This window comes from Salmo salar, chromosome ssa10 (genome assembly GCF_905237065.1).
Source record: "Salmo salar chromosome ssa10, Ssal_v3.1, whole genome shotgun sequence".
In the NCBI taxonomy this organism is placed as follows: Eukaryota; Metazoa; Chordata; class Actinopteri; order Salmoniformes; family Salmonidae; genus Salmo; species Salmo salar.
Window position 1 is genome coordinate 85,289,018 of NC_059451.1, and position 26,184 is coordinate 85,315,201.

General features: G+C 41.7%; 1 protein-coding gene across 4 annotated transcripts in view; it reads right to left on the minus strand.

Moving 5' to 3' along the window:
* The window catches only part of zgc:173742 (DNA topoisomerase 1), a 35,436-nt gene that overhangs the window by 5,246 nt on the left and 4,006 nt on the right, over positions 1–26,184 (minus strand). For 3 of the 4 annotated variants that reach the window (XM_014124258.2, XM_045688172.1, XM_014124257.2), the window contains exons 4-14: positions 23,582–23,631; positions 20,216–20,341; positions 19,958–20,039; positions 18,763–18,887; positions 18,553–18,668; positions 17,158–17,279; positions 14,708–14,830; positions 14,357–14,544; positions 10,967–11,111; positions 1,804–1,947; positions 1,464–1,649 (exon numbers count right to left, since the gene is read on the minus strand). In XM_014124258.2, the coding sequence (XP_013979733.1) occupies positions 1,464–1,649; positions 1,804–1,947; positions 10,967–11,111; positions 14,357–14,544; positions 14,708–14,830; positions 17,158–17,279; positions 18,553–18,668; positions 18,763–18,887; positions 19,958–20,039; positions 20,216–20,341; positions 23,582–23,631 (1,407 nt within the window). The remainder of the gene's footprint in view (positions 1–1,463; positions 1,650–1,803; positions 1,948–10,966; positions 11,112–14,356; positions 14,545–14,707; positions 14,831–17,157; positions 17,280–18,552; positions 18,669–18,762; positions 18,888–19,957; positions 20,040–20,215; positions 20,342–23,581; positions 23,632–26,184) is intronic. The other variant, XM_045688174.1, reaches the window with a different exon arrangement.

Below are 26,184 nucleotides of genomic sequence, written 5' to 3' on the forward strand. Positions count from 1 at the left end.
CTGAAAACATGGCAACAATCTGCACTCATCACAGGCTGTTTATGTATGAACAGATGTCTACGACACAGCTATGTTTGATAGGAGAATGCAGCAGTATGGTGGTTCAACATTCTAAATTCTGTTTAAATGATAAGCAAAATGACCGGACACAGAATGCAGATGCTGGCAAGTGAAGCTTGGTAAACAGATAATGAATGATTGTGATGATCTGGCTATCCAACACTTTGCATTGCAATTCATCATGCTCTCCTCCCATGGAGCTGGAATGAGAATTCCTTCCATCTAATCTGAAATGAACCAGCTATCCCTTCCCTCGGAATAAACATGCTAAAATATTCAGAACACTCATTAACTTTACCTGATGTATTGCTTTTAAATATACTCTCATCTGAATAATTACACCTTCTGCCCCCCCCCAAAAATTAGCTGTCAGGTGCAACATTTCCTATTCGATCTTGGAGATAGCATGGCTGAATCCTACTGGAGCCGAATCATACTGGAGCTGAATCATGACACTCACCAGCTAATGTTGTTTAGCCTCATTTCCACCTGACAGACAGCTGCTTGGCAGAACACAGAACAGAACCAGGCGAAAATTGACAAATACATTTCTCTATTCTGTTTTTTTTTGGTGTCAGAATTACTTTGATGGATTGAAAGTAACATAACTGTCCTTTGAAAAATCTCACCTTTTAAAAGTTCATTCTGTTAACTCATACACAAATAATGTTGACTTGTCCTATATTTCATGTGGACAAAGCATACAGAGAAAAAAAAAAAAATTTAAAAACACACCTTAAACTTGTATCTCAAACAGACCTTTCCCAAAACGCTTGCCATTGCCTCGTGTAACGTTATGTTTTTTGTCCGAGATGGCTCTTTGGCTGAGCTGTTTACTTGTCATTCATATTTTTTTTTTATGACCGGTATACACCCACACCATTCTGTTGTTGGGGTATGCCCACACCATTAAAACACAGAAAAGCTGCTTTTTAACATACCTAATTAATATTTTTTTGGAAGGAAAACTATTTCACTCATATTGTAATTAAAGATGCAATCTGCAGTAGTGGGAAACGGGGCCACTGGTCGCTGCACCACCATTGTTTTTGCTTCCAAGCTGACCATAGCGCAGCATGGGGGGAAAAAAGGATAAAAAATAGCATTATGCTCTATCGCATGTGCCTATTGGGCATGATGGGAAAATCAGTTAAAAGTTTGAGTAGACAAGTTTTGGATAAATTTTTTCTTCAATACTTTATCTTGAACACATAAAGCAGTCGTTTGGGTTTTAGTGTTTGCATATTCCTCAATTTAAAAGTTATCCCGGGGGGCTCTCCCCAGGGCGCTCTACAGTCCTCCACCCCAGGGCACCTACTCTGACTGCCTGGCCAAAAGTAATACATTTAGGGTGCCATTTCAGACACCCCTTGTTAGTAGTACTGAGGCTGCTGGCTCCTTACCCTCTTGGTGACGGGGACCTTGTTGTAGTAGCGGATACAGTCTTTACCCAGGAAGTCAAACTCCACCACACAGTCCTTGTCCTCCAGCAGGTCGTGGAGGGTGATGTGCTCCACCCTCAGGGAGCAGCAGCCCACTGTGTCCGCCGTCTCGCCCTCCTCCTTCTCATTACCCGCTCTCAGGGCCAGCTGGAGGAAACCACCAGAGTTAGCATACACAGGGGATATGGTCTGGCAGATTGGGGTGACTGACTAAAGAACTGGAGTATTTACATTTTCCCTTGGCTGTGGTTTAATACCCATCAACCTGTGTATGGCAGAGGAGGGTCACTGAGAGACAGACCTTATCTATGAAGTAAAGGGCCACAGCTCTCTGGCGGGTCTCCATCTGTTTGGACTTGATGTCCTGCTGGTACTGCTGGCGGATCCCATTCACACAGCTTTTCAACCGGCGGGCCACCTCATACTTCTCCCAGTCCTTCTCACCCTGGGGAACCACAACACTGAGCCTTAGGAACACTATGGTCACATCTTTACATGGTCTATCCACATGGGTAAGGTGCAGCCTCCAGGAAGTGCCTTCTCATTCTATTCAGAAGTCTTGCACTTGCTACAACCGAGGGCCAACACTCAATCATAGCCCTTTTAGTATTTCATGAGATTGTTTTAGCCACAATGTATTCATAGTCATGTGTCTAGTAATCCAATTCTTCCATGTGTCTAACCTGTTAAATGTCTAGTGGAGAGAGCCGGTCAGAAAGGGTGACATTGTGTTTGCATAGTAGTGTAGAGCTAGCCAGCGGCTGTTTAATTAGCTAGCCCCACACAACCTGACTCCCACCTCACTGTTGCCACCCCCGCATCGTCATGGCGACAAATTGTGGAGTAACTTAACCTTCAAAATAAAGAACTGGGAGATACGAGGAGGGAGGAGGTATGTGGAAGGAGGAAGGGAAGAGAGAAGGAGATGGTGATGTGAGAGGACCAAGAGGCTGGGAGCTCAGGAACTAGCCACGTTGATATTCCATTCCGATTTGATTATGCGTGAACGAGAGGTAGTGAACAGTGAGAAGAATCATAGACCCTAGTACTAGTTTATTTCCCTCTATTGGCAGAATGTCATGACACTCTTCCCTGTGGCTCAGTTGGTAGAGCATGGTGTTTGCAACGCCAGCATGGTGTGTGCAACGCCAGGGTTGTGGGTTCGATTCCCACGGGGGGCCAATACAATAAAACATTTAAAAAATGAAATGTATGCATTCACTACTGTAAGTCGCTCTGGATAAGAGCGTCTGCTAAATGACTAAAATGTAAATGAAATGGAATCCTTCAGAAATGCAGTAGAGGAAGAGATGTGGGAGTTGTATGGGTAGGATAGTGATGGAGGAGAGGGGACTGTTTATTTTAAGCCTCTGAGTAACCTTGTTAATCTCTGAAAGACTCCAGGGAGATGGAGCAGAGCAGACCATCACCACAGTGGAGATGAAAGGTTGGATACGGAGTGGGTTTACATGTCCTGTAAACGCCATGGTCAAAGACCAGTTCATCTCTGATCTCTCAGCAGCAGCACCCGCTTTACCCAACAATTCTCAATGCACACTTCTCTCACTAAGCAGTGGTGGAGAGATGGCAATTTGAATCACAGGCACACCACACACACACACACACACACACACACACACACACCTCTGATCCATATACACCACTTAACACAACAAAGGTGACAAATTGCACTGAATCCCAACATGTTCCTCTCAAGCAACACAAAAGAAAATGGCTTCTAAACTCACAGATACATGTGCTCCCCACAGACCTCTCCTAAAAATAAAAATCACAAAAATTGTTCACAATAGACAAAGCTTCAGAAGTTCCCAGTGTGACTTCTAGGCCTATTCAACTATTCAAAAGCACAAATCACGCCTTCAACTTCAACTCAAAAGGTTTCCTCTATCCAATATGCCTTGGTAAAATACAGTACAACACACACTCTATGCTCTATAACAAAAGAAACTAAACATTTCAACAGCTGCGGAACCTAATCATAATGGCCATGCAGTGTTCAAACAGAGTCTATGTAAATAATTGAAGCAATTTCAAGATCAAATTGAGAGTCATTTTCCTAACTGTATGAAGCAAGTAAATGCACTCTACGGCAATCTGTGCGTGTTTGAATGAATGGAAGGTCAACTATATATCTTATACAACATTGTTCAGGACAATTGGAGAGACTAACAACTAGCCTTGGGTTTCTGATACATGTTTTGCTGTATGTTTTACCCATGAAAATGCCACAAGGCTACCATTTTGTGGCATTGGAGATATTGTAGGCCATTGCAATAAAATTACTTGTGCTTTCTTAGTAGAGGTTCCGTTAAACTAAATTGATTGAAATATCTGTTAGATTCTTACAACTGCACACACAATGGTAGCCTGTCCTCCATTCAGATGGCTCATTCTTAAAAGGCAACAATGAACATTCTGGTCGCAAGTTAAGGAATTTGGTAGCTCTAAAGACCAAGACATACAAAACACGTACACCTCTCGTACACAGACACCTACAGTGCCTTCAGAAAGTATTCACATCCACATTTTGTTACGTTACAGCCGGAATTTAAAATAGATTCAAATGAGATTTTGTCATCACTGGCCAACACACACACACACAATTTGTCAAAGTGGAATGTTTAGACATTTCTACAAATTAATAAAAAATGGAAAGCTGAAATGTCAAGTATGTCAACCCTTTTGTTATGGCAAGCCTAAATAGGCTCGGGAGTAAAAGTCTGATTAACAAGTCACATAAGTCGCATGGACTCACTGTGTTCAAAAAGATTTTTGTATATGGACTACCTCATCTCTGTACCCCACACATACAGATAATTGTAAGGTCCCTCAGTCAAGCAGTGCATTTCAATTATTATTATTATTATTATATATTATCCCTTTGAGCATGGTGAAGTTATTAATTTCACTTTAGGTGGTGTATCAACACATGCAGTCACAACGATACAGGCGACTTTCCTAACTCAGTTGCCGGAGAGGAAGGAAACCTCAGGAATTTCACCACGAGGCAATTGGTGACTTTAAAAACAGTTCGTTTTTTTTCGTATCACAGCCATTAAACTGAGGAATGAATCAACATTGTAGTTACTCCCCAATACTAACCTAATTGACACAGTGAAAATGAAGCCCGTAAAGAATAAAAATATTCCAAAACATTAAGGTTGGGAGGTATCCAGATTCTCATATCGTCATACCGTTTCTGTACCATACCAGGGTATTATTGGAAAAGCACACAAGGGGCGCTAATTAAATGTTTAAAAAAAATATAGAATTTTACTTAATCACAATTTTAGGCAACAGGGATCTTGATCCAGGAGGGGAAAGAGATGCATTCAGTTGTACAACTGACGAGGTGTCTTCCGCATTTAACCCAACCCCTCTGAATCAGAGGTTGCCATAATCGGCGCCCAGGGAACACTGGGTTAACGACAGATTTTTATCTGGTCAGCTCGGGGATTCGATCCCAATGCTCTAACCACTAGGCTATCTGCCGCCCCTTGAATGTCTCTAGTCTGGGTAAGTCTTTTTAACTAACAGTCCAGTCCTTGTCATTGAGATACTGGCCTTTCGGCAATCGCAACATTCAATATGCAACTGGATTTACGGCGCAGTTGCTCATTGGTTGTTGATTATAACATTACTATTTTCCATGACAACATGGAGCTTCGAAAATATTAAAATTATAACCAAGTCAAAAACAAACATTTAGCTGTTAGCTAAGCAAGTTGTATTTTGAGGCTCAAAATCAAAGCAAAGATGTTATCTAGTGACATTTATTTAGATAAATCCATAACAATGAGCTAATGAGGAGAGATTTTGCCTGGCATAGAAAATGTGCTCTCTCGTCAGGACCCTGTTGTTCAGAGGAGCTAGCCAACACAATCACTTCAAACTGTAGCTGGAGAGACAGCAAACTAGCTGCATTTTGATTTGTTTTACATTGACACTTTGTATATATCCATGAAAATTATGCAGATTCATGATTTCGACTGGCTGAGAAACGCTGCCTGTCTGTCTGTCTTGTCTCGACAGGTTCATTACTATGGGACAGCTGGAGATCGAATTACAATATTGAAACAATGTTGCAAATGTCGAGTAACCAACAGTAAGGTTTATTCAAATCTCTGCTGTTGAAAAACCAAAAGATAGATAATGTCTAGTTCATTTTTATAGTGGTGATCAACTTTATACAGTGCGTTCGTAAAGTATTAAGACCTTCACTTTTCCCACATTTTGTTATGTTACAGCCTCATTCTAAAATTGATTAAATAAAAAACATTTAATCAACCCACACACACACACACACACACACACACACACACACACACACACACACAATACCCCATAATGACAAAACAAAAATAGGTCTAGAAAGTTTTGCTAAGTTTTTATTTTTAATAAGTATTCAGACCTTTTGCTATGAGACTCAAAGTTGAGCTCAGGTGCATCCTGTTTCCATTGATCATCCTTGAGATGTTTCTATAAACGTGGAGTCCACCTGTGGTGAATTCAATTGATTGGACATGATTTGTAAAAGGCAACCACCTGTCTATATAAAGGTCCCACAGTTGCATGTTAGAGCAAAAACCAAGCCATGAGGTCGAAGGAATTGCCCGTAGAGCTTCGAGACAAGATTGTGTCGAGGCACAGCTCTGGGGAAGGGTACCAAAAAAATGACAGCATTGAAGGTCCCCAAGAACACGATGGCCTCACGAAGTTTGGAACCACCGAGACTCTTCCTAGAGCTGTCTGCCTGGCCAAACTGAGCAATCAGGGGAGAAGGGCCTTGGTCAGGGAGGTGACCAAGAACCCTATGGTCACTGACAGAGCTCTAGAGTTCCTCTGTGGAGATGGGAGAACCTTTCAGAAGGACAACCATCTCTGCAGCACCCCACCAATCAGGCCTTTATGGTAGAGTGGCCAAACAGAAGCCACTCAGTAAAAAAGGCACATGACAGCCCGCTTGGCGTTTGCCAAAAGGCACCTAAAGGACTCTGACCATGAGAAACAAGATTTGCTGGACTGATTAAACCAAGATTGAACTCTTTGGCCTGAATGCCAAGCAGATGTTTTTCAGTGGCAGGGAGACTAGTCAAGATCAAGGGAAAGATGAATGGAGCAAAGTACAGAGAGATCCTTGATGAAGAGCGCTCTGGAGTGCTCAAGACCTGGGGTGAAGGTTCACCTTCAACAGGACAACAACCGTAAGCACACAGCCAAGACAACACAGGAGTGGCTTCAGGACAAGGCTCGGAATGTCACTGAGTGGCCCAGCCAGAGCCCGGACTTGAACCCGATCGAACGCCTCTGGAGAAACCTGAAAACAGCTATGCAGCGACGCTCTTCATCCAACCTGACAAAGTGAGAAACTTCCCAAATACAGGTGTGCCTAGCTTATAGTGTCATACCCAAGATGACTCGGCTGTAATCGCTGCGTCAAAGTACTATGTAAAGGGTCTGAATACTTATGTAAATGTGTTTTATTTTTAATACATTTGCAAAAATGTCTAAAAACCTGTTATTGCTTTGTCATTATAGGGTATTGTGTGTAGATTGAGGGGGGAAAAAACAATTTAATCAATTTTAGGATAAGGCTGTAATGTAACAAAATGTGAAAAAAGTAAAGGGGTATATTTTCCAAATGCACTGTAAATTGCCTGGCTCGGCTGATGAGACAGTGGATTGCGCAGTGAGATGGAACAGAGTAAATAGGAATTTCAACGTCATAGCTATAGCCAGTGGTAACTTGTGGAATAGACAACGGCTGGAATGCGGTTTTAACCAATCAGCATCCAGGATTAGACGCTCCCGTTGTATAATATTTGGATAGTCATTGTGATTGGAGGATAACTGCGAGTGTTATGAATCAGGATTAACTCCTCTGTTCTCCTCGAGCTCATTAATGATAGAATGTTCATATTTGAAAATGGCAGAAAGGCCAGTCTCATTGGCAATGACAAGGTGTGTAATGTTAGCTAAAGAGACTGATACACAGGTTGTCTCTACTGTAACCAAGAAGCTTGATCTTGACATCTAGCCACATAGATTGCAAGTTAGCCAACCAAATGCATAGCTGAGCTGGAAAGAATTCTGACATCTTAGATTTCTTGTACAGTACCAGTCAAAAGTTGACACAACTACTCATTCAAGGGTTTCTTTATTTTTTACTTCATTGTATAACAATAGCGAAGACATAAAAACTAGGGAAAAAAACAATATATTTTGATTTCTTTATTTGAGATTCTTCAAAGTAGCCACCCTTTGCCTTTGACAGCTTTGCACATTTATGAAGCTGGTTGAGAGAATGCCATGAGGTATTCGCCTGGAATGCATTTCAATTAACAGGTGTGCCTTGTTAAAGGTTCATTTGTGGAATTTCTTTCCTTCTTAATGCGTTTTAGCCAATCAGTTGTGTTGTGACAAGGTAGGGGTGGTATACAGAAGATAGCCCTATTTGGTGAAATACGAAGTCCATATTATGGCAAGAACAGCTCAAATAAGCAAAGAGAAACGACAGTCCATCATTACTTTAAAACATGAAGGTCAATCCGGAAAATTGTAAGAACTTTGAAAAAGTTTCTTCAAGTGCAGTCCCAAAAACCATGATGAAACTGGCACTCATGAGGACCGCCACAGGAAAGGAAGACCACTGTTGCAGAGGTAACGTTCATTAGAGAGTAAATTGCAGCCCAAATAAATGCTTCAGAGTTCAAGTAACAGACACATCAACAGTTCAGAGGAGAATCATGCCTTCATGGTCGAATTGCTAAAAGGAAACCACTACTAAAGGACACCAATAATAAGGAGACTTGCCTGGGCCAAGAAACACGAGCAATGGACATTAGACCGGTGGAAATCTGTCCTTTGGTCTGATGAGTCCAAATTTGAGATGTTTGGTTCCAACCGCTGTGTCTTTGTGAGACACAGAGTAGCGAAATGGATAATCTCATATGTGGTTCCCACCGTGAAGCATGTAGGTGGTGATGTGATGTGGGGGTGCTTTGCTGGTGACACGGGGAGTGATTTATTTAGAATTCAAGCCACACTTAACCAGCATGGCTACAACAGCATTCTGCAGCGATACACCATCCCATCTGGTTTGCATTTAGTGGGACTATCATTTGTTTTTAAACAGGACAATGACCCAACATACCTCCAGGCTGTGTAAGGGCTATTTGACAAAGGAGAGTGGTAGAGCGCTGCATCAGATAACCTGGCCTCCACAATCACCCGATGATAAGAGATTTATATGTTTAAATGTAATGATTACATAATTCTACCCTGAAACTTAACTGTGATTATTAGTTTATGTAGCATGTATAATGAATAATTAAAGTACTAAACGTAAGTCCCATAAGGTTTAGTAGAGACCTGTGAGGAAGAGAAATGTATGCGTGTATGTGTGTGCCTAAGAGAATACCGAGAACAATTAAGACTGTTTGGCTCGACCTGGCTAGAACCGAGAAACCTATGATAGGACAGGGAGTACTTCTCAAGGTTCCTCTAATCTCGGGGGAATGGAACGGACAGCGCTGGGTAGTGATTAACAGTGGTGAGAACTCTAGGGAGGGATACAACTCACCTACTGTTCGTGTGTATGTATGTGCGTAGGATATCTACTGTTTGTGTGGATGTACGTGCGTAAGGAAGAAGCAAGTTATAAAATGAATGTCTCTGTATTATGGACTTCAGAACGTTCTCTGAATAAACTGTACGAACCTTTTGCAGAAGCTGAGTCTTTGCCTAATTATTATTAACCCAGTGTCTTACAAACCTTTGGGATTAGTCAAAGCTTATTGATTCATTGGTATAGAAAATTCTCTTGACACCCGACCTCAACCCAATTGAGATGGTTTGGGATGAGTTGGACCGCAGAGTGAAGAAAAAGCAGCCAACAAGTGCTCAGCATATGTGGGAACTCCTTCAAGACAGTTGGAAAAGCATTCCTCATGAAGCTGGTTGAGAGATGGCCAATAGTGTACAAAGCTGTCATCAAGGCAAAGGGTGGCTATTTTGATTTGTATAACACTTTTTGGGTTACTACATGATTGTGGTGTTATTTCATAGTTTTGATGTCTTCACTGTTATTCTACAATGTAGAAAATAGTAAAAATAAAGAAAACCCTTGAATGAGTAGGTGACCAAACTTTCACTGGTACTGTAGTTATACTTAACTTATAAGCAGTGCCGTAGCACCCCCCCCCCCCCACGCAGCCCCTGCGAAGCAGTATTGAAAATCACACCGTCTGTATTTTGAAATACCCCGGAAATATTGCCCAAGCCTACAAAAGACGCATCCTGTTTGCAACAAGGCATTAAATTCATTCTGCAGAAAATGTGGCTAAGCAATTCACTTTTTGTCCTGAATACAAAGTGTTGTATTTGATTTGCCCCAAACATGTTACGGAGTTCCACTCCATATTTTCAAGCATAGTGGTGGCTGTGTCATGTTATGGGTATGCTTGTAATCGTTATTAAGGACTGGGGAGTTTCAGGAAAAAAAGAAAACAAGAAATGGAACTAAGCACCGCCAAAATCCTAGAGGAAAACCTGGTTCAGTCTGCTTTCCACCAGACACTAGGAGATGAATTCACCTTTCAGAACAATAACCTAAAGCACAAGGCCAAATCTACACTAGTTGCTTACCAAGAAAACAGTGAATGTTCCTGAGTGGCCAAATTATAGTTTTGACTTAAATCTACTTGAACATCTATGGCAAGACTTAAATGGTTGTTTAGCAATGATCAACAACCAATTTGACAGAGCTTGAAGAATTTTGAAAATAATAAAATGGGCAAATGTTTCACAATCCAGGTGTGGAAAGCTCTTCGAGACGTACCCAAAAAGATTGACAGTTATTATAGCTGTCAAAGGTGACCCAGGGGTGTGAAGACTTATGTAAATTAAATATTTCAGCATTTCATTTTCAAATATGTTTTCACTGCCATTATGGGGTATTGTGTGTAGATGGGTGAGTAAAACTAAGTTAATCAATTTTGAATTCAGGCTGTAACACAACAACATTTTAGTCATTTAGCAGACGCTCTTATCCAGAGCGACTTACAGTAGTGAATGCATACATTTCATACATTAATTTTTTTCCTGTGCTGGCCCCCCGTGGGAATCGAACCCACAACCCTGGTGTTGCAAACACCATGCTCTACCAACTGAGCTACAGGGAAGGGGTATGAATACTTTAAGGCAATGTATATGGGAATGGTTACTTTGGACAACTATTGTCTGCAGTTACTGCACCACGCTGACTACCTATGTTCCGCAAATTCAAATCTGGACATCGAAGCCAGTTGCATTTCTTTTTTTCCCCCCATTCAAGACTTATTTAGACCTGGGACACCAGTTGGGTGCAATTAATTATCAGATAGAAAATAAAATCAGGAGGCTCCAGAGCTCATAGGGTAATATTTGAAAAACATGCCTCATACCTTGAGTTTGGAGCTGGGGTTGAGCATGACATACTTGCAGGAGCCCTGAACATTCTCAGTCCAGCTGGCCAGCCAGGTCACTGTGTTGTCATGGCGAACCTCCTTCCAGTGGTGACCAGCAGGGGGCTCTGGGATACAAGACTTTCTAAGGGGGGGGTAGAGAGGTCAAAGGTCAGATACTGTAGGCATGCGACAGCATTGCACAGGGTTTCCACTAGATAACACAGCCAAAATTGTCTATATCATAGTTAAAAATGAATGAAAACAAACATTAGCTTGTTGGTCTTAATTTAAGTTTAGGCATAAGGGAAATCACTTTTTTTAACTGTTGCCAAAAAGTTGGAAGCATAGAATCGTCTAGAATGTCATTCTATGCTGTAGCATAAAGATTTCCCTTCACTGGAACTAAGGGTCCTAGACCGAACCATGAAAAACAGCCGCAGACCATTATTCCTCCTCCACCAAACTTTACAGTTGGCACTATGCAGCCAGCGTTCGCCTGGCATCCGCCAAACTCAGATTCATCCGTTGGATTGTGCTGACGTTGCTTCCGGAAGCAGTTTGGAATTCAGTAGTAAGTGTTGCAATCAAGGACAGACGATTTTTACGTGCTACGCGCTTCAGCACTCGGCGGTCCGTTCTGTGAGCTTGGGTGGCCTACCACTTTGCAGCTGAGCCGTTGTTGCTCCTACATGTTTCCACTTTACAATAACAGCACTTAGTTGACCGGGGAAGTCTAGCAGGGCAGAAATTTGACAAACTGACTTGTTGGAGAGGTGGCATCCTATGACAGTGCCACGTTGAAAGTCACTGAGCTCTTCAGTAAGGCCATTCTACTGACAATGTTTGTCTATGGAGACTGCATGGCTGTGTGCTTGATTTTATACACCAGTCAGCCGAATCCACTCATTTGAAGGGGTGTCCACATACTTTTGTATATAGTCTGAAAATGGCACCTTTATGTTTTGTAGTAAAAAAAGACAGAGATAAGAGTTTACAATGACATCAACCAATTAGTAGACAATTAGTAGGCAATGCTTACTCACAATTTTTTTTACTACAACGCATAGAAACACACCATTTTCACATATGTTGAGGTGGTGGGGATGATGAATATGAAGTTGAAAAATTGTGACGTTTCCCTTTATGGTTAGGTTTAAAATGAGATTAAGAGAAATTGTAGAAATAGGCAAGGTTAATGATTTTGTGGCTGTGTTAACTAGTGAAGACCATTACACAGGGGCTGAAGTTGAACCCCGACTACTGCGGTGCTTGCTGATTTACATAAAGACCCTAAAGCCCTCTACAAGCTTCACATGCGTAGATCTGCATGTGCTGGTGGAGTCAGATTTTTTGGAGCAAAGTGCACCTTTTGGTAACATAATACCTTGCTGGTCCAGACTCCCAAATTTCAACATTCCCAAGGGGGTGACATATTTTCTTGTCGTCTTCTCATTTGTGGTGAAAGCAAAAGAGTCGTCTTCTTCCCTTACTAGTATGTTGGCTAAACACAGCAGGCTAGCTAGCCTTTTAGCTTCCCACATATCCATGTGAAATAATCAGATTCATAATTAAATAATATGCCCTGGCAAATATTGTTATACTTGCCAGTGTAACCTACATTATCCTAATTTTATATAATGCTTCAATGTAATCACATCCATATCAGCTAAAAATAGAATGTCAGAATTTCATTATCAAACCATGTTTTCATCCACTGTTTTTATGAGAGTACAGTCATACCGTATAAAAATAAATCACGACAGCTGTGATGGAAAAAGTACATTTAAAGTACAATTTTATAAATGCAGACAAATAATTTGTTTGTTTGACATGGTGGGATCTTGTTGTGTCGGTAAAATGGATTATGCGATAAATGGCAGTGGAAATGCCTTTATGCGTAAATATTGATATAATGGAAAAGGGGGATATGCGTCTTCCGCATTTAACCCAACCCCTCTGAATCAGAGAGGTGCGGAGGGCTGCAATAATCGACATCGTCTTCGGCGCCCAGGGAACAGTGGGTTAACTGCCTTGCTCAGGGGCAGAACAACAGATTTTTACCTTGTCAGTTCGGGGATTCAATCCAGCAACCTTTTGGTTACTGGCCCAACACTAATGACCATCATATCGAAGTAAACTTTGAGTCACGCGATGATATCTGGTCCTTCCACTACGACTCGGGAAACCACTCAGTTTATTTGGCTACAGAAGAAATAAAACGATGAACTTCACAGGGTGGTGAAAGTGAACAATGAGGAGCTTGATAGAAATATCGAAGGTCTTATTCTGGTGGCATGATGATCGATGCTTGACAAATTAAAATATTCTCGCACTTATCCATAATTACCTCATGTAAAACTAGCCTACCCACACAGCCTACACACTGCATCTGTGACCTGTTTGTGCACGAATCCTATTTAACGCAACAGTTTGTGACTAAACTATCAGTAGAGTTGAAAATGTGATGGAAACACATTGAAGTTTCGTTTTTTTATGTGGTACATGAAAACTTTAGCGAAAAAGTTGATTTTGTGTGCACTGCCATCATGCACTGATTTTATCTGCAACAAGTCAGTTGGTGGAATATTTTAAGGTTTGAGCAGTCACTGAGATTATATTGTTACCAATGCAAAATAAGATGCTTATTTAATGCCAAGCTAAACCAAGACAGCAATCTTGAAGTGATTTTGAAGTAGATTAGCTTCCCACATCGCCTTGTGAAATAATCAGATTTATAATGAAATATGCCCTGGCAAATATTTCTATACTTGCCGGTGTAACCTACAACGTTATCCCAGTTTAATATTCTGCTTGAATGTATTCACTACCATATCAGCTAAAAATAGAATGTCATGTTTTGAAGGAACCAAGAGAGCTTCATTGCCTACACAACACTGCCCCCACGGCAACACAAGGAGTGATATAGCACGTTACAATTTTCATGTGACACGGAAGCATGTCAAATGTTGGAGCACACTACAAGGAGTCGTCCCTTTTGTGACGAAAAAGATTGCGACACCGCTACGCTCCGTAGGGTCCGTCTCCGTAGGGTCCGTCTCCGTAGGGTAGAAATCAGTCCTTAGCTGACACTAATTTAGACCTGTGACTGGGAGGTTAATCACAGACTTGGATCATAATGTCAAGAGACACAGTTCTTAGAGTGGAGAAGTGTGGAAAACTACCATAATGTGGTCTTCCTCTAGATACAACTACTAAACCTAATGGAGGGGATGAATATTGCACATCCAAACCGGTTGTGGGACTGTTCCATAGTGTTTCGCCAGGCAGTAGCCTTCCCTTTTATTAACCTTCCCGTTTATTAACCCTTTTCACTTCTGAAACCTCCCCTTTACTAGCCATTCATGTTCTGATCTGAGCCGGTCTCACTTTGCACAGTTGATGATGACGTCCTCCGGCTGGATCCTCTTCTTAAGCATGCCTTGTTTGGGGTGCTCCCCCCGTCCTCGGAAGAGACCTGGCGGCTCAATCTTAAAGTTGCCGATGCGTTCCCGGTGGTGGTCCAGTATACAGAAGCCATACTCCTCCACTATCTTCTGATTGGCTTCTTTCATCACCTGGAATGAAATACATATTGTTATCAGCTATGCCAATAATGCTATGAACCCCCTTCGCTCTCACAATATTCTGTATCCATAGCAATTACACTCAATCCAATATTGAAGTAGTCATTTAGATCTACCTTGAGTAATCGCCCTGTTTTGTCCGAGTTCCACTCACCAGTTTCTCCTCTTTGCTCAAGACCTTCCTAGCCTCCACCTTCTCCTTGTGCATGGTGTGGAGCTCCCGAAAATCACACTTATTCAGGTCACTAATTAGCACCCTCTCTTCCAGGGTCATCTCCTGCTCAGACAAACACAGGGACAAAACGCGAGAAACAGATTCACTACCGAATTGTCCTTGTCCTCAGTCAGTCAATCAGGAATCTTCTGAGTAGACCTACCTAGTAAAACACAGAATGCCAACAGGTCCCTCCAACAGGGACACTAAACAAGTAGCCCTTTTATTCAGTTATGATTCATTTAAATGTTATTTTTTGCAGTAAAATGTCATGACAACACTGACTCCCTTTAATGTGGCCTCCTACAGCAGACGAGTTGGCCTGCACGGCCCCGGGGATGTCACTATGGCCACCTCATTCTGTCCATAAATCAGGAAGCTTATTTGAGTAAATGTCAATGTAGACAGTGCACCAAACATCAGGAACACCTTAATGCTTCCCATAATTGTGTCAAATTGATTGGTGGCCCATTCTTGATACACACAGGAAACTGTTGAGCATGAAAAGCCCAGCAGCGTTGCAGTTCTTGACACTCAAAACAGTGCGCCTGGCACCTACTACCATTCCCCGTTCAAAGACACTTAAATATTTTGTCTTGCTCATTCACCCTCTGAATGGCACACATATACAATCCATGTCTCAATTGTCAAGGCTTAAAAATACATTATTAACCCCTTTATCTACACTGATTGAAGTGGATTTAAGTGGCAGCATCAATAAGGGATTATAGTTTCACCTGGTCAGCCAATGTCATGGAAAGAGGTGTTCATAATGTTTTGTACACTTGGTGTATATGACTAATTTATTTCCACTTATTTGAGGAAGGATTCTATAAGAGCAGCATGTCAACATATCCAGAATCCAGAGCCCCAAAAATAATTGGGGACATTCATTGAGCAAGGAATCCATACTAGCAGCACATCAACATATTTAAAGGAAGGGGAGTTTAGCTATAGTTAAATATAAAAAAACAAAAATCTGGGATAAGGAGCTCTAATGCATTGTCTTGGCACCAGTAAAATTGTGATAGTTTCCCTAATACAGATCCAGTCCAGACACTCCAATGACAGTGTGGACACCGACCTTCCCTCTAAGCATGATTGACAGGCAGCGGGTGGGCGGAGACTGGGGGCAGTCAGGCGAGGAGAGGTTTCCCGTTATAATAAAACAGTTTAATTGGATTTGTTCATATGCGGGGAGCGACTTGTCTGGATTAGCATATCAATGCCTTTACACAAATCATATTTTCAAGAGCATTGGGCACTAAGCAGCACGAAATTAATTCTGCATGATACGCCTTTGGGCCTGGTGGAGTGTTGTGTACAGAGGACACCCCACATACACCCATGTCTGTCATACTGCATCTATACTGAGCAAAAATAGAAATGCAACATGTAAAGTGATGGTCCCATGTTTTAGGATCTGAAATAAGATCCCAGAAAAAGCTTATTTCTCTCAGATTTGGGTGTACAAATTTGTTTACATCCCTGTTAGTGAGCATTTCTCCTTTGCCAAGATAATCCATCCACCTGATAGGTGTGGCATATCAAGAAGCTGATTAAAACATCATGATCCTTACAGGTGAACCTTGTGCTGGGGACAATAAAAGGCCACTAAAATGTGGTTGTTACAACACACTGCCACAGATGTCTCAAGTTGAGGGAGCGTGCAATTGGCATGCTGACTGCAAGAATATCCACCAGAGCTGTTGCCAGAGAATTTAATGTTTATTTCTCTACCATAAGCCGTTTCCAACATCGTTTTAGAGAATTTGGCAGTATGTCCAACCAGCCTTACTACGGCAGACCACGTGTAACCACGGCAGCCCAGGACCTCCACATCCGACTTCTTCACCTGTGGGATTGTCTGAGACCAGCCACCCAGACAGCTGATGAAACAAAGGAGTATTTATGTCTGTAATAAAACCCTTTTGTGGGGAAAGACTCATTCCGATTGGCTGGGCCTGGCTCCCCAGTGGGTGGGCCTATGCCCTCCCAGGCCCACCAATGGCTGCACCCTTGCCCAGTCATGTGAAATCCATAGATTAGGGCTTAATTCATTTCTTTATTTAATATGAACTCTAACTTGGTAAAATCGTTGCGTTTCTATTTTTGTTCAGTATAGTTACCTCTGCAGGGACATTGAACATCTCTTTATTCGTTGAACAGTATAGGGTCCTGAGGACCATGTTCACGCTCTCAACCACTACTCCTACTTGTTTGGTTCTCGGGTTGGACTTCCAACTCCAAAATAGTTCATTTTTTTAAATCTTAAATATGCTATGCCGACAACTTGAGCCATTGATGTGATTCCAAGAACAAGCTTAGAAAACAAAATAAGATGTTTCAAGGGTTGGTCTCTAGGCTTTTCTTCCTCCTTCACTTCTCACCTTCCTCCAGTCCTTGAAGAAGTTGTTTCGGAACACATCTTTTGTGGTGTATTCATGGTCAAGCATCTGAGCAAAGAACAGGGCCACCTCCTCTGCAGCAAGGCCCAGCTTCACAACTTTACCTGGTGAACAAGCACATCACACACACTTCCATCAGATCCATAATCTTAGCTACATTTTCAGTAAGCAGCTTGCAGGTCCTAAGTGGGAAAAAATATATAATGTTGTAGAATAGTTTAGTACTCAGCTTTACTTTTTTCCTCTTGTATTACTGTCTGAAACTAACAGGTGCAAATGCTTGGTAAATCTTGCCCTTGTCATGTTCTCCAAATAGGGGAGCGAAGTGGCACCACTATACGAGTAGCTGAAGTGACTAGAGGAGCTGTGACCTCTGAGTCAGGCTATTGGAGCTTAGTCAGAACCAAATGCATCATATCAACTAGTGATGGGGATTATATTATTGTTGCACTAGTTTGCTGTACCTGCACCAAAACTCCTGTAATTGTCCTTCATAGCTTGTTCTCCATCTTTTTAAATATGGAGCCAAATTGTTTTCAAATTTCCATGACTGATCGAAACTCGTTTTCTCATGGCTCTCTTGTCCCACTGCAGCAGACATATGGTGAGCAACATGTTTGGACCATGGAATCACAAAATCACAGTATTGAATTGCATACATATCGTATCAGACCCTTAAGTATTGTGATAATATCGTATAGTGAGGTCCCTGGCAATTCCCCGCCATAATATCATCCCCAGAGGTCCCCTAAGAGCCAGTTCAGCAGGCCAATCAATGCCCAGAGAGAGAGAGAGGCTGAGGCTGAGGCCTGCAGTGAGCGGCTGTGGATTTACATTCCATACCACTCCGATGGGTGAATCAGCTGTTGAGTCCTGGCCCCAGAGAGAGACTTCACTACACACACACACACACTTAACTTATCAAACCTACTCTTTTGATATAGGAGCTGTCAGGGCTGCACTATTGGGGAAAAAAATATATAAAAACTATGGTTCTCAATCAAATGTTTGATCCAGACAGCCAGACATCCCCGGGCTGTATGCCCTAAATAAAGGAAGCTGATCTTTTGCAGGCAGCTGTTGATCCATGCAAATCAATACAGAGTTGAGGAACAATCTTCTGGGGTGAATGATGAAAGGGAGGATCCTCCCCAGAGTGTTGTAGATGGAGGAGTGTCAACAACATTCAATCTGACCCAGACAGAATGCTTGGACAGTGAGTTACAAGCCTTCCTAGCGCAACTCTCATGCCAGGAAGTCTACTTAGATATTTAGAGCGAAGAGCCTCGCTTTGAGAAGTGTTACGCGTTTACTTCTAAATGGTCGATGATCTGACAAGGTGAGTATAAACCTTCAAACCAGCAGGGCTGTACTGACCATTGTAGTAGAAGTTAACGTTGTCTGGGAGATGCTGGTACTCCGGTGGGAAAAAGGGACCCCTGTGCTCCAGAAACTTCCATTTTATACCATCCTCATACTTGTCCTCTTCCCACCTGAGGGACAAGAGTGCGTTTCAGAATGAGCCTCTCTTTCAGAAAAAGGTTCATACATCCACCTCCCACACATAGAAAAACAAACAAGTCCCACCATCTCCAGCGCTGTTGCTCCTCTTCTTCTCTTTTTTTGATCTTCAACGCTTTTGCTGCCTCAATCTCTTCCTTTGACTTCTTCTTTGTAGTGACTGGATGCTCCGCCTCCTCTTTCTTTGGCTTCTGGGAGATCAAGACAGCACCGCAGAAACAAGACAATTTACACAGTAGGTGATTTACAATCAGTGAGCCCATTGTAAAATGTCCCAAAACAAAGCTTGTTTGTTATTTCAGCTGTACTTATCTGAGTCATATTCGCCAAGCACTAACATTATACGACAGCAATATTTGTGAACAAAATAAAAATAAAATTTATAAACATCTATACTGACCAAAAATATAAACGCAACATGCAACAACTTCAACAATTTTACTAAGTTAGTTCATATAAAGGAAATCAGTCAATTGAAATAAATGAATTAGGCCCTAATCTATGGACTTCACATGACTGGGCAGGGGCACAGCCATGGGTGGGCATAGGCCAGCCACTGGAGACCCAGGCCCAGCCAATAAGAATTTGTTTTTCCCTACAAAAGGGCTTTATTACAGACAGAAATACTCCTCAGTTTCATGAACTGTCCGCGTGGCTGGTCTCAGATGCTGCCGCAGGAGAAGAAGCCGGAGGCGGAGGTCCAGAGCTGGCGTGTTTACACGTGGTCTGCAGGATGTGAGGCCGGTTGGACATACTGCCAAATTATTTAAAACAACGTTGGAAGCAGCGTATGGTAGAGAAATTAACATTTAATTATCTGACAACAGCTCTGGTGGACATTCCTGCAGTCAGCACGCCAATTGCACGGTCCCTCAACTTGAGACATCTGTGACATTGTTTTGTGACAAAACTGCATATTTTAGAGTGGCCTTTTATTGTCCCCAGCACAAGGTGCATCTGTGTAATGATCATGTTTAATCAGCTTTTTGATATGCCACACCGGTCAGGTAGATAGATTATCTTGGCAAAGGAAAATGCTCACTAATAGGGATGTAAACAAATTTGAGAGAAGAAAGCTTTTTGTGCATATGGAAAATTTCTGGGATCTTTTATTTCAGCTCATAAAACATGGGACCAACAATTTACATGTTGCGTTTATTTTTGTTCAGATTTAGTTTCCACTTCTCAGTTCATGTGAGTGAAAAGTGGGAGAAAATGACTAGAACATTTGCCTTCTCCCTTGCTCAGGGAGGATGTCTACCTTCTCTATCTTTATCCCCTCCTTTGTGTTCTTCTCCGTCCTCGGGTCAGCCTCGTCCTTCTCTTTCAATTTCCTATTTAACCTGAGGGCAGCAAATAACGTCTGTGTACAGCAACAATGTGCAACACTATTTGCTCACCTCCAACAGGTAGTGGTGTGGTGGAACTGATGTTTGGATGTTGCTAACACTTAGTCATAGGGTAACTGAATGACAGATGGAGCGAGGGCTAACATATATAATAAGGGAGACCTGCTCACGTGGGGGTTGCACTGGAACATGAGGGACCTTCCATGGGTTCATCCTCTGGTCTTTTCCTCTTTTTCCCCCTCTTTTCTGGCACAAAGTCTCCATCTTCAGGCTCCTCTTTTACAGCCAAATTAAACCTGAGGAAAGCACAAAGAAACACTGAACAATAACCAGTCACTTTCATATCAAGTGGTTGGAAAGCATGATCACATCCTGCTGCGGTCCCCTTTTACTTCCCAGTAAGACGGAGCTATTCATAGAGTAATACCGCAATCTAAAAGTACACAACTTAGTGACCACACGTAATTACATAATTACAGTGATTAAACATTATAGAAAAGGGCCTAATGCTATTAGTATAATACTAGGACTGCAAGCTTGTATTTCCCTGCAGTGTGCCTTGAAAGTGGGAAGGAAATGGACCAAATGAATAAATCAGCATTACAACCACCACTGCAACTCAATTACAGTACTGCTTCATTTCACATGGTTGGATGGAAGGAAAAGAAAGAAAACAGCTGTAAATGCTAATTCCCATTACAGGCAGAACAGGATAATGTACAGGGATGCCAAGTTTTGAAAATCGCTTGAGTGAGATTTCCTATGGTGAATGTCATTGTCTCCACCCCTAGCCAGGGGGTCCTTAACAGGGGGACAGACACTGAATTAGATCGGGGTTTTTTTGTTAGAAAATGCTAATATTAGCAGTGGCTAACCACAGGATGGACTGAAGTTTCTTTGTCCATAAGAAACCAATGTGAATGTAATTTGGGTGAACTATCAATTCAAAATCTCCTGACTAGGAGGTCCCTCTCCAAGAGGGTTGCCTGCCCACACCTGATCTATGTTCCCCAAATACTTTTCATTTCAACAAAATTAACCTACAATCAAGAAAAATCTAATGAATATTAATTTTCAGGTGGTTGAGGCTGATGTGCAAAATGTTGCCATCATCTTACTCTACATAGGAATAAATGCAAAATATCTTGCCTACCATTTCGGTAGGAATAAATGACAAAACAAGATATTTGAGGCAAGGGGCATTTCAATATAGCCCATTCTCATTTTATGACAGCCATACCACACTGTTTTCAAAACTGTCCATGAATGCTTATAAAAATGCATAGCCCTCATTGAAAATAAATAGAATTTAAAAAAAGTTTGAAGACAAGTTGGTAAATCAGATTTCGAATAGACCAATTACATCAGCGGATTTGGTAAGAAATATTCAGAAGTTAAATATAAAAGTATGGGGAATAATAGTAGTGTTCTTGCTGAGATAAGCACATTAATTAGTCTATATTTTAGCCCATTGTAGGGGAAGGGAATTGTTCTAGTGACTTACATCAGCTATTGTGTAAGACCAAACAATTACAGATAAAATCTCCTGAAGACAAGACAACATAGCAACAGATTTAGGCTACACCAAACCCAAATGATCTTTCAATGTATTGTCCTGGCAGGTAGCCTACTGGTTAGAGTGTTGGGCCAGTAACCAAAAGGTTGCTGGATCAAATCCCTGAGCTCACAAGGTAAAAATCTGTCGTTCTGCCCCTGAGCAAGGCAGTTAACCCACTGTTCCCCGGGCGCTGAAGACATGGATGTCAATTATGGCAGCCCCCTGCATCTCTTTGATTCAGAGGGATTGGGTTAAATGCGGAAAACACATTTCAGTTGTACAACTGACTCCCACTAGAATCAGTTACAGTACACATTTGGGTTCACAATTTGTAAGGGCAAAATAGTGTTCATAATATAATTACACAAATCAGGTCACCCTAACAACATTTATTCTAAATGCTGCCTTTTCGTTGTTAAAGCCTTATCAACCTAGTACTAAATTGCCAATGATCAAACAAGGTGAATAATGTGGGCTATGGATCTGGGCTAATCTAAATTGTGGATTAAATCCCTATATTATCACATGCTGTCATAAAGCATTCTGCAACAATTAGACAAAACAGCACTACAAGTTGACGTGCTGCTCTTTTGACAATTGAGGTTATAAACTTTGATAAGCGGAGAGCGAACATGCCTGTCCAGTCTGCCGTGACTGCACTCCACTCTAAATTGTGAGGGGCGTCTTTACAAATGCACATCCAATCGCCTTGGTTCCGGACCCTTACTAAACCAATCACAAGCTTCAATCTGCGGCGGTTCACAGTGCGGTGGCAGGAAAATGATGGATCTACCGGGTGAAGCTGGTGCAGATAACGCTCATGATGTAGAATTGCTGGTGCATTTGCGCCGATTTGAAAAAAAAGTTAACGCACTGATTTCAGTGGATTAATAAAAAATAAATAGGGAACTTTTTTTCCATGCGTGAGAAAGAGTTGTGCCGTGTGAACAGGGTGAAATGCGTGACTCGCGCCCTATGCATGAGAGTTGGGAGCACAGATAATGTATTTAATGGGATAGTTTGGGATTTTGTCAGAGAGGTCCTTTATATACACTTCCCAATAGTCAGATATATTGATACCATTTTTATGCATCTGTGTCCAGTATGAAGGAATAGAGAGGTAGTTTTGCAAGCCGCACGCAGATACATAAAAATGGTATTCACGAGTTTCTGAATCTGGGGAAGTAGATTGCCATAATCCCGAACTATCCGTTTAAGGACCTCCAACCCTCCACTTCACCCCCTTTTCTTGTCACCGACAACAGTACAGATGGGTAATGATTGGATATTCTCACAGTTTCTTCCAACTATCTGTCTGAATGTCACCTAATTCATCTGAACAACTCATTCCTGTATGGTAAATCAAAATATTCTTTCCATTTCCTAAGCGAGAGAGGTAGACTTCAATAGGATTAGGAAAATGTTGAAATGCCAATAGGTTCGTCTGTGAGGGAGAAACAGCCTGAGCAAGTCTAAGAGAGAGTCCATAAACAGAGAATTAACTGTATATGTCATTCACTTTGTCAGTGTGAGTATAAGGAAGCAAAACCGATACTGTTATCTGTAGCGGATTGTACCTTTCAGATGTAGCCTAAACTCCCACCATCCATCCCCTCAGAACACAACGCTTTTTAATTTATTGCTTTTCTGACAAGCCACAGACACTTTTCTTCAATACAGCAGGAAATACATTTTCTGATAGACAGCCAACACTCCCTGAAAAATGGGGAATGGATCCTGTCCAGGCTCTTGGAAATCCAAATCACAAGAATTAATTTCGATCACCTCCCTACCATTTGAAATGTTAATGAATTAAAACTAAATTTCCAATGGCAGCAGAAATGTGCTGATGTGACACTTTGAGCGATATCAAGCCACAACTGCAACAGAGCTGTAGTTGAGCATAGCCATGACAATTAGCTGGCTCTCTCATTACCAATACTGTTAATAGGATGCAGTCTCAGAGGAAAATGCCCACCTCACATCGTCATCAAAGCTCTCCACGCTCTCCGTTTTCAAAGCCTTGACCTAATTTAGAGGGAAAACAGAAAAACAAGTCAGAGCTCAGCACAAAAGATAAAATACTCAAGCTCTTCTCTCAACTCAGTTTGTGGTCTGTATGTACAGTACCAGTCAAAAGTTTGGATGCACCTAATCATACAAGGGTTTTTCTTTATTTTTTACATTGTAGAATAATAGTGAAGACATCAAAATTATGAAAACACATGGAATCATGTAGTAACCAAAAGAAGTGTTAAAGAAATCAAAATGTATTTTATATTTGAGATTCTTCAAAGTAGCCACCCTTTGCCTTGACAGCTTTGCACACTAAGCATTCTCTCAACCAGCATCATGAGATAGTCACCTGGAATGCATTTCAATTAAAAGGTGTGCCTTGATAAAGGTTAATTTGTGGAATTTCTTTCCTTCTTAATGCATTTGAGCCAAATCGGTAGTGTTGTGACAAGGTAGGGGTGGCATACAGAAGATAGCCCTATTTGGTAAAAGACCAAGTCCATATTATGGCAAGAAGGCCAGTCCATCATTACTTTAAGACATGAAGGTCAGCCAATCCGGAAAATGAAGAACTTTGAAAGTTTGTTCAATGCAGTTGCAAAAACCAAGCGCTATGATGAAACTGGCTCTCATGAGGACCGCCACAGGAAAGGAAGACCCAGAGTTACCTCTGCTGCAGAGGATAAGTTCATTAGAGTTAACTGCACCCCAGATACATGCTTCACAGAGTTCAAGTAACAGACACATCTCAACATGAACTGTTCAAAAGAGACTGTGTGGATCAGGCCTTCGTGGTCGAATTTCTGCAAAGAAACCAAGAGACACGAGCAACAGACAGACCGGTGGAAATCTGTCCTTTGGTCTGATAAGTCAAAATTTGAGATGTTTGGTTCCAACAGCCGTGTCTGTGTGAGACGCAGAGTAGGTGAGTGGATGATCTCCGCATATGTGGTTCCCACTGTGAAAAATGAAGGTGGTGGTGTGATGGTGCTTTGCTGGTGACACTGTCAGTGATTTATTTAGAATTCAAGCCACACTTAATCAGCATGGCTACCACAGCATTCTGCAGCGATATGCCATCCCATCTGGTTTGAGCTCAGTGGGACTATCATTTGTTTTTCCACAGGTCAAAGACCCAAAACACACCTCCAGGCTGTGTAAGGGCTATTTGACCAGGAGAGTGATTGAGTGCTGCATCAGATGACCCGACCTCAACCCAATTGAGATGGTTTGGGATGAGTTGGACTGCAGAATGAAGGAAAAGCAGCCAACAAGTGCACAGCATGTGGGAATTCCTTCAAGACGGTTAGAAAAGCATTCCTCATGAAGCTGGTTGAGAGAATGCCAATAGTGTGCAAAGCTGTCAAGGCAAAAGGGTGGCTACTTTGAAGAATATCAAATATGTTTTTTTTGTTTAACACTTTTTTGGTTACTACATGATTCCATGTATTATTTCATGATTTTAATGACTTCAGTATTATTCTACAATGAAGAAAATAGTAAAACTAAGGACAAACCCTTGAATGAGTAGGTGTGGACAACAATTGGGGAGAACGGGTTCGTGGTAATGACTGGAGCGGAATGGTATCAAATACACCAAACTCACTCTGTTCTGGCCATTATTATGAGCCTTTCTCCCCTGATTTTTTATATATAAAAATACTCATATTGGACAAAGCGGTACTGAAAGTGGTATTTTGACCTAATACAGAATTAAGCTATATAATGGACAAAATAATTTACTAAGTAAATTAACACATCAAGTAACATAGGGCTACAAAGGACCTGTGAATAACGTTGCAATTCAATCAAAAATAAATCGTAGTATGTACAGTGCATTCGGAAAGTATTCAGACCCCTTGACTTTTTCCACATTACAGTCTAATTCTAAAATTGATTAAATTGTTTTTATTCCGTCATCAATCTACACACAATACCCCATATTGACAAAGCAAAAACAGGTTTAGACATTTTTGCAAACATATAAAATAAAACTGAAACATCACATTTACGTAAGTATTCAGACCCTTTACTCAGTACTTTGTTGAAGCACCGTCGGCATCGATTACAGCCTCGAGTCTTCTTGGGTATGACGCTACAAGCTTGGCATAGCTGTATTTGGTGAGTTTTTCACATTCTTCTCTGCAGTTCCTCAAGCTCTGTCAGGATGGATGGGGAGCATCGCTGCACAGCCATCTTCAGGTCTTTCCAGAGATTTTCGATTGGATTCCGGTCTGGGCTCTGGCTGGGCCACTCAATGACATTCAGAGACTTGTCCCGAAGCCACTCCTGCATTGTCTTGGCTGTGTGTTTAGGGTCGTTGTCCTGTTGGAAGGTGAACCTTAACCTGCTCAGGACCTCAGACTGGGGTGTTCATCACAGATCTCTCTACTTTGCTTCGTTCATCTTTCCCTTGATCCTGACTAGTCTACCAGTCCCTGCAGCTGTAAAACATCCCCAAAGCACAATGCTGCCAATGCCATGCTTCACCAGGTTTCATCCAGATGTGAGACTTGGCATTCAGGCCAAAGAGTTCAATCTTGGTTTCATCAGACCAGAGAATCT